Source organism: Penaeus monodon, chromosome 6 (genome assembly GCF_015228065.2).
Source record: "Penaeus monodon isolate SGIC_2016 chromosome 6, NSTDA_Pmon_1, whole genome shotgun sequence".
In the NCBI taxonomy this organism is placed as follows: domain Eukaryota; kingdom Metazoa; phylum Arthropoda; class Malacostraca; order Decapoda; family Penaeidae; genus Penaeus; species Penaeus monodon.
This window is the reverse complement of record NC_051391.1, coordinates 38,602,500-38,614,333: the sequence shown is the minus strand read 5'-3', so window position 1 is coordinate 38,614,333 and position 11,834 is coordinate 38,602,500. Positions and strand designations below refer to the sequence as shown.

General features: G+C 42.4%; 1 protein-coding gene across 1 annotated transcript; it reads right to left on the bottom strand.

The window, feature by feature from the left end:
• Positions 1-4,414: 4,414 nt before the first annotated feature.
• LOC119574443 (multiple inositol polyphosphate phosphatase 1-like) lies at positions 4,415-10,191 on the bottom strand. Its single transcript, XM_037921669.1, has 12 exons — positions 10,058-10,191; positions 8,890-9,338; positions 7,953-8,087; positions 7,292-7,509; positions 6,794-6,910; positions 6,430-6,574; positions 6,106-6,206; positions 5,591-5,700; positions 5,401-5,473; positions 5,147-5,289; positions 4,860-5,011; positions 4,415-4,745 (listed from the first exon to the last, which is right to left on the bottom strand). Exons 2-12 carry the CDS (start codon positions 8,948-8,950, stop codon positions 4,687-4,689), a joined length of 1,314 nt encoding a protein of 437 aa, XP_037777597.1. The 5' UTR covers positions 8,951-9,338; positions 10,058-10,191; the 3' UTR covers positions 4,415-4,686.
• Positions 10,192-11,834: the final 1,643 nt, after the last annotated feature.

The following is an 11,834-nucleotide window of genomic DNA, read 5'->3' as shown; positions in this document are numbered from 1 at the left end:
TATATATATATATATATATATATATATATATATATATATATATATGTGTGTGTGTGTGTTTGTGTGTGTGTGTGAGTGAGTGCGAGTGCGAGTGCGAGTGTGTGTGTGTGTGTGTTTGTGTGTGTGTGTGTGTGTGTGTGTGTGTGTGTGTGTGTGTGTGTGTGTGTGTGTGTGTGTGTGTGTGTGTGTGTGTGTGTGTGTGTGTGTGTGAGTGAGTGTGTGTCTATCTATCTATCTCCTAATCTGTCCATCTGTCTACAGATACTCACACATAAAGCAATAATTCCAACAGAATATTGGCTAAAAATTTCCAAGGGAAATGAATGGAAATATTTTTAGGGTTTGCACCGTGAAAAACAAACGAGCATCGATATGCGCACAATGACCGAGCGTATTTGTTTGTAGCGGGATCTCAAATGACAGCGCCTTTTATTTCTCATAATAAAGATACGTTACATAACAAAAAAACTTTTTGTGAATAAGTACAGATGCACTACCGAACATACTTGTACGCATTTAACTATCGTATCTATGTATCTGTGGAAACAAACAATAGTTTAAGTCTGTAGATATCTAACACATGAGTACATGCACGTACACATACATAAACACATATCTATACATTAAAGAGACTCATGACCAATTATACTTTTATGTTCGAATGTTTGTCAGTATTTTTTGTTATAATATAGTACTAAATCAGCTGGATAATACATTATCAAATGCACTTAGATATTCCGTATCATTATTCATTACACATTTTGCGGTCCCTGATGATTACCTCTTTTCGGAAATATGACTTCACTTTTTTGAACATGCTGTTTCTTGATGTTTCAGATAAGTTGAAATAAGAGATCTTAGCAATATTTACATGTGCATACTATGAGTCGTTGCGTGGCCGGCATGGGGCACGTCAGTATTTTATAATGTCTACTATTTTAGGTGTCTAGGTATTATGTAATTAGTTATATTTCATTTAAAGAATTAAGCCGCATTCTAATCGTGTAGCTGATCAAGCTGCATTCAAGGCGATTAATTAACCTAGAAAATGATTTTTTAGCTGCATCTTGAAGTCACTTGCAACCAGAGGTTTTTAAGAGGAATAACGATTTTAATCTATTTGCTACATTTGCGCTCAGGGTAAGGACTGCCTTGTAGAAATCTTTCTTGTTGAAAAACTATCATAAATAAGTAGTACCAGTGTCATATTCACCGAATTTCCGATCTAAAAATCATATATGAAGCCCACAAGACACTTATCTTGGTAATTTCTTACCAAGAAATATGAGGTCAATGGGCAAATTTTGCAAAACGAAATAAATGTGCTAGACATCAAAGATCATATGGCACCGTTGAAAGGTAGGGCGAACATGAGGTAGAAATAGGATGGATGTCACTTTGAGTGTGGAGGGAGTGGGAACAAAGAGATAGGGGGAGGATGAGGTGTATGCATGCTATCATGATTAGATAATCTTGACTGTTCTCGAGAGTTTCTGAAATGTATTTGGTTAGGGAAACGGAAGTTATTTTTAGGAGGAGGAGATGAGAGGATATGCGTTTGAGGAATGGAGGAAGGGGCTAATGCACGGGAGGATGCGGTTGCAGATGGGCTGGAAATTTTAGTTTGTCATATGTGACGAGTCGAGTGAGGAGGAGGAGGGGTAGGTACCGGGGAAGTAGAGATTGGAATGACTGGATTTAGAATGGCAAAACATGACTGGGAGAGGTGAGGTGAGATGAGGAAGATACTGTTGGGAATGTAGAAACATCTTGGGGGGGGAGGCAGTTCGAGTAAAGTAAAAGAAAGGCCTCGTTTGCGTGCTTCCTGTCTGGTGATGCCAAATTTGATCCATGCACATTGTGTGGGCCATGATTCACGTGCTGATGACCAGAGTCTTGATCGATCATGACAGGTTGAGCACATAGAGTACATCAAGCTGTGGAGCAGCAATGTTGGACAGGGTGGCCGAGTCGCCAACAATTCTAACACCAACGTGGGGAGGTTGATATAGTCGGAGGGAGAGACTCCGCCGATTTAAACTTCATTGGGAAAGTCACGTCTACCGAGAGCAATCTTGGCAACATTGATGGACTTACAGCGGCCTCTAGGGGAAATGGTGTAGCACAACTAATACTGAATATTAGTCAATGAGGCAGACGAATAACTTCACAGTCTGACTAGTCCTTGTGAGAGATGAAGACGGTTCCGGTACAAGTGATGAGGGGGATGAGACTGAGCAGGAATGGGTTTGCCAGTCAGTCAGAGTAGATAATGCTTTAGCTTGGGATTCATATGTAATTGTGACCAGGCAGGAGCGATTGCGGGGGGGGGGGGTAAAATGCTTTTGGAGGCATTGTTGGAAGGAAGGGTTTTGAAAATGGCTAGATCTACTCAAAAGATTTGTAGAGGTTGGGGTAGTAGAAGGACGGGGCCTTGTGGAGGAAGGAGTGGTGTTGAGTGAAATAACACTGCGGACAGCAGGCATTGAGGAGGGGGTAGTAGTAGTAGTGTTCAGAGTCGTGGTCAGAGAAGAGTCTGGGATCAGGGATAAAGGGGCAAGCCTCACTGTCCCTAATCTAGGGCACAAATTTAATCATTACTGGCCATGGTAAGCCTGAAGTATGTTGGGGAGAGAAATGGTTCAACCCTCAGGTTCCCCTTGAAGGGTAAGAGCCAGACAACTAGGCCGTTCATGACTGGCACAAAGTCAGCCTTTCAACTTTTCAACATGGCTCTCACATCGTAGGCATTGAACAGGGAAGGAATTTTAGAAGACAGGAAAAGGAAAAGGGGAGAAGAGGTTGAGCTGCGGCCCGAAGCCCAATACAAATAATATATATATATATATATATATATATATATATATATATATATATATATATATATATATATATATCTATATCTATATATATATACACGACGATACTGAAATCATACAACGCCTCCGAAGTTCCTGCTCCGCATCAACAGCACACCGTGCCAAACACGCAATTCTGTCATAGTGAACCAGTCTTCTTGCTGAGGTGTCCCCAAGGCCGGATAACCGACGCTGTCCGCCTAGCTGCTGACACGGCAAGTCACGCCACTCTCAGCACCTGCTGCTGACACCTCAACACCTGTCTCATCTGTTGCCGCCAACGCTATGCAGATTTTAGGACCCCAGCTAGACCACGTATCACCAAGGACGCGGACCACCAAAAATATCCCTACACCAAGACGAGTTCCTCTCCATGCGGATTCATCCATGGTGCCGCGACCATGCAGGATCATCCTGCGGACCTATCGCGCCATGACCTTGCCCCGCCGCTGCCACCAATTGTAGGGGCCTGAATGATGGGCACTACAAGAGTATGGCAGGTGGCGAACTTTGGGCGTAAGGTATACAACCAATGGTGTCTCGACTCTTTTATTGTATAGTAATGATGGAGTGTGGCTGCGCCTAGGAGCGAGCTGTTGCTCCTTGGCTCCCCGCAGGGAGTCTGCCTGTCATCCCCTACACTGGTCTAAAGAGGGAAATAAATCACGTGTTTAGCATGTGACAATCGGTGGCGATGAGAGGTAGTGTTACGACAATACATAGCTCCTGCTGAAGGGGATAGGCAACACAACATTGGAATGTCTAGCGTGGCAAGAAGAGATGGTCATTCAGTTTAAAGCAATGATCATGAGTAAATGCATTTGTACGTGTGAAGTTACGTATGTGATAAACATGTAAAGTTAGATATGTAGAATATAGTAATATATAGATATAGCTGGATTATATTATATACACACACACACACACATATATATATATATATATATATATTATATATATATACATATGCTATAGTACACTATATATTACATACACGATATATATATATATATATATAATATATATATATATATATATATATATATATATATATATATATATATATATATATATATATATATATATTTATATATACACATTTATATGTATATACATACATGTGTATATTTATATCAATTTGAATGTGGATGTATGCCCGTGTAATATGTGCATAATAATTGCAATTGACAAAATAATGTCAATAAGTGTTGCCATCAAAATGGCATTAGGGTAGTAACAGAATAACTTCAATAGATTCTGCATTCCATATGCGAAAAGGCAATAACCTGACTTATTTTGGGGAATTGTGATTGATTTTCGTATTCTTCAATGGTAGATTTTCTCTCTTGTTCTTACTTGTATAGAATCAAAATAATGAAAAATAGATAAAAATATTAATCTAAAAGAGTGTAGAGTGAGGGAAAGGCTTCTTTGCCTTCCAAGTCGCCACAAGAAGAGACTAGTCCAGAGATCGAGAGAGGTAGAAAAGAAGTTGGTAAAGTAAATATATGATTTAAGAAACATATGCAAGGAAATACCATAAGAAAAACACAGGGTGAATATTGGCACATATGTATTCCTTATACCTTTTTCACATTACATCTTGAAATTAACGGTTCACCTTTGTCATTCAACTACACATAAAAGAAAATAAATCTTGGAATTAACAATGAACCTCTAACACTGAGCTTCACAAAAAGTGAAAGAAATCAGAGCCTCCCTCTAGTTAGTAATAACTGCATGAACTAAAACAAATCCTCCAATATCCATTATTCAATGAAATGTTGAAAAAGAAAACAGCTTTCTTCGCACGGCCTAACCGGTCCCCTTACATCCAGTTGTGCATGATGTAGGATAAACGCCAGTGCTGCGACCGCCACAGTTTATCTGGAAGGAAATAGAGACGTCATTAAGTCTTAACTGCCGAGTCTCAAAAATATATGAACCATTTCACAAACTACCAAAATGTATTTTATGTGAATGTAAAGATAAAGCACTTGCCTGAATAACGTCCACAGAGGCGAGTGAAGTCACAGTCTTCAAGGAAATCGTACTCGCTTACAAACCTCTCCCAGGGGCAACCCAAGCTAGTTTCGCAGCCTGGCAACTTGATCTTCTCTTCGTTGAGAATGGCGGTTATCCACCAACTGGCACTGAAAAAAGATAGAGAAAAGATCTCAATACTTATATGCATCACATTAATGAAGCAAACATAAAATAGGAGAATCCAATTACTGACTTACCACAAAGAAAAGCGTTATCATAAGATATATTAAATACATCCTTACCTGTCGTTTCCACAAGTCGAGAGGAGGAACCCTAGGTTACTTCCATACCCAGCGAACTTGGACGTTTTCCACACACGATCCGGGTTAGCAACTTCACTCGTGAGTGGCTCGGGGTCCTTGAATAAACCCAACAGTGCCATGAACTGCGAAGGGAACAAATGAAAGATCAATTACCTGTCCGGTATTAAAAGAATAAACGATCACTTTCACCCTTGTTCGCATGTTTCCAGAGCATGAAAGCATATATTACTCACCGGCACAAATGCTTCCATATTCACGAAGTACGTTGTAGAGTCGGTATTAGTGACCCCAGATTCAATCCGGTTTCTGGAAATATTCAGATCGTTAGCTAATTAAAATTTGGTTCGTTTGGGATTTGCGTTACACAGGACCCAAAAATACAATATACATTTATTTTCGAAAAAGACAAATTCAGTACGTTACCGGAAATGGAGGAAGATATCGTTGCCAAAAATACAGGCCTGCTTGTAGTTAATTGAGTGAGCGTAACCGTGGTCGTGGTGTATCCGAAGGTCTTCCCAGTATTCCAGAACCTAAAAGCAAACAATCAGTTTGGCTTTTTCTATCTATCTATATATATGTACATGTAAGAGAGAGAGAGGAGCAAGAGAGTGAGAGAGCCTTGGAGCGAGAAAGATATATATATATATATATATATATATATATATATATATATATATATATATATATATATATATATATATATATATATATATATATATTATATATATTATTACTAAATTATTATATATATATCTATATCATATATACATATATATATCTATATATATATATATATATATATATATATATGCATATTTGTATGTGTGTACACACAGGGAGAGAGAGAGAGAGAGAGAGGGGGGGGGATGTTATTAGATGCACAGAAAATAAAGAAATTGCAATTAGTGAAATAATGTTGATCATGGTCAGGTCACCTGAAGATCGCTTGGGGTGAAGACGACGCACCACGGGGACGGATCCTGCGGAGCCCATGCCTTCTGGTACCGACAGGCGTTGTACATGGTGCGGAGTTTGGCTGAGGAGAAACATTGGAGGTGTGAGGAAATACTAAAGGAAGTCATTTAAACAGACACGGAACTCTATACGAAGTTTATTTGTGGAATTATGAAATGTATACGAAAAAAAAAAAAAAACTAAAAACTTATTGGTTGCAGGAAAAGAATGATACATTACTTTAATATGTGACTATCCACAATATCATCAAGGTATTAACACGCACACAAACACACAATACTTACTTAAGTTGACGGTAACACCAGTTCGTCTGGAGACCCTGTCCATGACGGCTTCCATAGACTTCCCTTTGGTGAAGATATGAAAGGGTTTGCTCTTCTTTTTCAGAGCCACCACTTTGTTGATGTAATTCTTGCAGTAGTCGTAGTACTGCAAGGTCGAATAAACGTAAATCATATAGGCAGGGGCGATGAGAAGACATGGGAGTGACATGCAATCATTAATCAGACCTTACTTTTTGTTCATTTATTTATTTCTAAAAGCTCAACTGTTTATGTCAACTAGCTTACATATGTCCACCCAAAAAAGCTCATAATCACAGTCTCCAATAGTCACGGTTATAGATAAATGAAGAGTTATATGGTTTACCTGCAAGCTTTGAGAGCCTCTCACGGGGAGGCCGACGTGACCCCACTGGCGGCCGTACAGAGCCTCGAGGTAGCTCACGGCGCTTTCGTAGGTCTGGCGGGAAGGCGCAAAGGCAACCTGGAGAAGAGGGCAGGCAGCCAGTTACATCGACAGACAGAATGGGAACGACACAGGATAAAAATATCCAATATATTTTTAAATAGTATCAATATACTGTTTACCAAATTGTGAGATAACTTATTTATAACAATATTTTCATACATTATTTCTCTGGGATCCTTGTCACATGTGAAGCCGTGTACTTCAGAGCACAGTTAACACCCCCCCCCCTTTAAAATTAGAAAAAATACCATTTGTCTGTCTACATTTACATGTACAGTGCGTACATATACATGTACATTATATACATATATATGTGTATGTGTCTATCAAGGTACAAGGCAATTGCCAACCTACGGCGAGAGATATAGAGACAGAGAGAAAGATAGAAAGACCAACCTTGGTTCCTTCGCCAGGTTGTTGTCGAACGTTCTCCGCGGCAGTTTTTGAGATGCTGTACCGCTTGTAGACCAGGTCGGGGAACGCAGCCTTGAACCTGGACGCGATGCCCTCCACCTCGGCTCTCCCTTCCGGGGTGAGCGTGCCTGCCTTGCCCTTGTCCATGTCTTTGAGTTTCCAGCCGCGGATCAGGGCCAGGTCCTGGGTGCACAGTTCGCCTGCCATGAAGAAGCAGCATAGTCATATATGCGTACAAAGGAAGAGCGAGTGAGATAGAGGTACTGAGTTTATGACTGACTGACAGAGAGAGAGAGAGAGAGAGAGAGAGAGAGAGAGAGAGAGAGAGAGAGAGAGAGAGAGAGAGAGAGAGAGAGAGAGAGAGAAGGGGGGAGGCAGAATCAATATAGACCTGTTCTATCAAAAAGAGAAACATTGACTAACGTTCTTAATGATAATTTCTCCGAGAAACTACAGGAATCAACATAATCACAACCAAGACAGTAACACTAGAGCGTTTCGTAAGGAAAGATAGTCGAATGAACAAAATGAGGCGCACTGAATAAAAATATTCCACTTTAATCGTTCGCATTTTTTTATTATCGCATTATTTCACTCCTGTATTGGTTAATTCCATTCACATTTTGTAAAAAGAACTCCCTACCGCTGCCTAAAGAGTGAGCCGCTAGAATTTTCCTCTTGAGGATGGGCAGCTGGGTCTCCATCTTCATGAAGTCCATCCTGTGCATACTGCGGCTGCCGTGGCGGATCAGGTGCCACAGCTGGACAGGGCGGCACCCTGGGGTTCAGAGTTAAGATGGGATTATGCTGAAGTAGAACAGACACGCGGCCACATGTAGGTGTGTTAGTGTGTGTGTGCGTTAGTGTTAGTGTGTGTGTGCTTTAGTGTTAGTGTGTGTTTGCGTTAGTGTTGTGTGCGTTAGTGTTAGTGTTAGTGTGTGTGCGTTAGTGTTAGTGTGAGTGTGTATGCGTTAGTGTTAGTGTGTGTTTGCGTTAGTGTTAGTGTGTGTGTGCGTTAGTGTTAGTGTGAGTGTGTGTGCGTTAGTGTTAGTGTGTGTGTGAGTTAGTGGTTAGTGTGTGTGTGTTAGTGTGTGTTTGCGTTAGTGTTAGTGTGTGTGTTAGTGTGTGTGTGTGCGTTAGTGTTAGTGTTAGTGTGTGTGCGTTAGTGTTAGTGTGTGTGTGCGTTAGTGTTAGTGTGTGTGTGCGTTAGTGTTAGTGTGTGTGTGTGCGTTAGTGTTAGTGTGTGTGTGCGTTAGTGTTAGTGTGTGTGTGCGTTAGTGTTAGTGTGTGTGTGCGTTAGTACTAGTGTGTGTGGTTGTGTTAGTGTTAGTGTGTGTGCGCAGTATAAACATACACAAATATATTATATATGTATATATATATATATATATATATATATATATATATATATATATATATATATACATATAGATAGATAGATAGAGAGAGAGGGGGGGGCAGAAAGAGGGAGAAAGAAATAGTGAGATAGACAAAACAGTGGAGAGGCAAGGGGAGCGAGAATAAGCGGCCTAGACGGAGACAGATCGGAAGGGCAGACTGAAGGAAGCGACGAGACTCACCTTCCGGAGTGACCTTCGCGGCGGACAGGTTGTGCGCGCGCGCCCAGCTGTAGGGCGTCATGGTGGCGAGCCCCGCGTGCGGCCCGGCCTCGTCCGGGAAGCAGTAGCCTTGGCCCGCGTCGTCGTCGGCATAGAGGGCGCTGTCGTCCGGGGGCGCGTCGAGGTCCTGGTCGTAGTGCTCGGCGAACCCGGTCCCCGAGCGGCCCTCGAGGTCGCTGCTCTCGAGGTCGCTGCTCTCGGCGTCGGGGGCGCTGGACAGGACGCCGCTCGTCTCCCAGCCGCTCGTCGACGTCGACGCGTCGTCGGAATCCTCCCAGGCGTGGAGCGGCGACAGGGGGAAAAGCCAGCCGTCGCCGGCGCCCGGCTCTGGCCTGGCCGTCGCCCGGGGGAAGCGTCGCCAGCAGCGTCGCCGCCGCCAGGAGGAAGCGCGTCCCGCTCGTCATGGCCTGCTGGAGGGACACGGCGAGTGCGTTACGGCTTCGCCTTGGAAGGAGAGCTCTCGGCGCGCGGGAGCCGAACCTAACCTAACGGTGAGGTTAGATTCGGCTCGCACGAGACTACTTTTCGATGCGCTGAGTGACAGTCAGTTACTGTCATACAAGCACTCATCTTCCGCTGTGAGAAACTCGCGGTGCTTTTTCTTCAAGAAAGAAAAAGGTTCCGTCCCTGAGAAGGCACCGCCAACCATTCGGAAGAAATCGCCTCGTTCCGCCTCCCTTGCCCGACCCCGCCCTGCCCGTGCCCGCCCGGCCACCGCCCTCATGCCCGAGGAGGCCCAGGGCGCTCCCGGGCACGAGACGCCCTGCCCTGCCCTGCCCGTGCCCCATGCCCGCCGCCCTTCTGCCCGGAGGCCCAGGGCGCTCCCGGGCACGAGGCCCTGAGGAATCCGCCCGGCCGCTAACCTGACCGACACCGACACGAAATTCATCCGACTTCACGGAAACGAAACGAAAATCAGTCGGTTTTCATTCAGTCTGGGCAAGCTTTATCCAACATTAAATTGACTTCAACCATCGCTGCCAATGAATGATAAGAAAAAAAAAAAGAAAAATCGGAAAATCATCGTTGGTTCCAGAAGCTACCGGTTAAAAAAAATAAAAAAAAAATCACAATTTCCCTGCGACTCCTTCTTCAACCCATTAAAAAAAAAAACAAGAAATGCATTTACCTCCATCTAATTCACAAAGAGAAGACCACTGATTTTTTCTTTCCCTTTTATTTGGCAAGGCTTTTCGGCGTTTCACGGAAGTCGAAAAAAAGCGTCTTGTCGCGGCGGCCGACGGAACGAGACTGACTTTGGCGCCAAAAAGAGACGCGTCGCCGACCGTTGCTTCGAATTTTGAATTTTTAAAAAATAAATTTTCGTAATATGTTTTATTGATTTTATTATCGTTGTTATCGGTTTTATTATTATCATTATTCATATTGCTTTTATTATTCATTATTCATTTTACTGTCAGCAAGATTACGTGTTAATGATGTCATTATTATTAGTTTTATCCGTTCATCTATTTTTTGGAACCGTTTGATATCCATATTTCATTTATTCGTTTTATTTGTGTAGATCTGATTTTATCTATCTACTCATATTTCACTATTAACGTTAGGTCGACTCTTTTTCGAAATCTGAAATGGAATAAAATTGAATGCTGTAAAGGATGTGTCAAATTTACAACACGAGTCCCCAAATTTATTAAACCAATGATCCCTTCATGGAATTTGATCTCCTTGGCGTGTAAAGGAAACAATATTAATATTAAGTAGATGTGCAGTTTCCAAACACGTTAGTGAGGGGAATGCGTTAGGCTAAGGTTAAACTATAATGTTTTAAATTTACTGTAATGCTAATAATGAATGTATATATATATATATATATATATATATATATATATATATATATATATATATATATATATATATATATTTGTGTGTGTGTGTGTGTGTGTGTGTGTGTGTGTGTGTGTGTGTGTGTGTGTGTGTGTGTGTGTGTGTATTCATGTATATTATATATATATACATATACATATATACATACATACACACATGTATGTGCATGTGTGTGTGTGTATGTGTATGTGTGTGTTTGTGTGAGTGTGTGTGTGTGTGTGTGTGTGTGTGTGTGTGCGCGCGTGCGTGTGCGTGTGTGCGTATGGGTGCGTGTGCGTGTGTGTGTGCGTGTGCGTGTGAGTGTGCGTGTGTGCATACACATCTATCCTAGAATTTCACACAAGCACGCATACGTATTAGTGTTTGTTTTATATAACTTTCAAACAATTCTTGATCACAAAAGTCCAGAGCAGTAAATAATGAAGTTTCCGCTAACCGATTTACCCAAAGGCCGAAGAAACCAGCGCCTTGAATCTTCCAACCGACCGTCTCCCTGAAATTTAGGTTGACTGGAATTTTGTGGTCGTGAGGTCGGACTGTTTCCCCTCTCCCCTGTCTCTCTTCTTCTGTTTATTCTGTCTGTCTGTCTGTCTGTCTGTCTCTCTGTCTGTCTGTCTGTCTGTCTGCCTCTCCTCCATTTCTAGGTCTCTGTTTCTCTACCTTTTATCTCTCTCTCTCTCTCTCTCTCTCTCTCTCTCTCTCTCTCTCCTCTCTCTCTCTCTCTCTCCCTCTCTTTCCCTCCCTCTCTCTATATATATTCCTCCCTCTCTCTCTCTCTATCCCTCCCCCTCTCTCTTTATCCCCCTCTCTCTTTATCCCCTCTCTCTCTCTCTCTTTCTCTTCTCTATCCTCCCTCTCTCTCTCTCTCTCTCTCCTCTCCTTCTCTCTTTATCCCTCCCCTCTCTCTCTCCTCTCCTCTCTCTTATCCTCTCTCTCTACCTCTCTCTCTCTCTCTCTCTCTCTCCTCTCTCTCTCTCTCTTTATCCCCCCTCTCTCTCTATCCCTCTCTCTCTCTCTCTCTCCCTCTCTCTCTCTCTATCCCTTTCTTCTCTCCACCC

Excerpts from the sequence above, each read along its gene's own strand:
- LOC119574443 (XM_037921669.1), bottom strand. The coding sequence starts at position 8,950 with ATGACGCCCTACAGCTGGGCGCGCGCGCACAACCTGTCCGCCGCGAAG. Across the intron at positions 7,510-7,952 it reads GGCTCACTCTTTAGGCAGCG|GCGAACTGTGCACCCAGGAC; the intron begins GTAGGGAGTTCT and ends TCTTCATGGCAG. Across the intron at positions 6,911-7,291 it reads AACCTGGCGAAGGAACCAAG|GTTGCCTTTGCGCCTTCCCG; the intron begins GTTGGTCTTTCT and ends CCTCTTCTCCAG.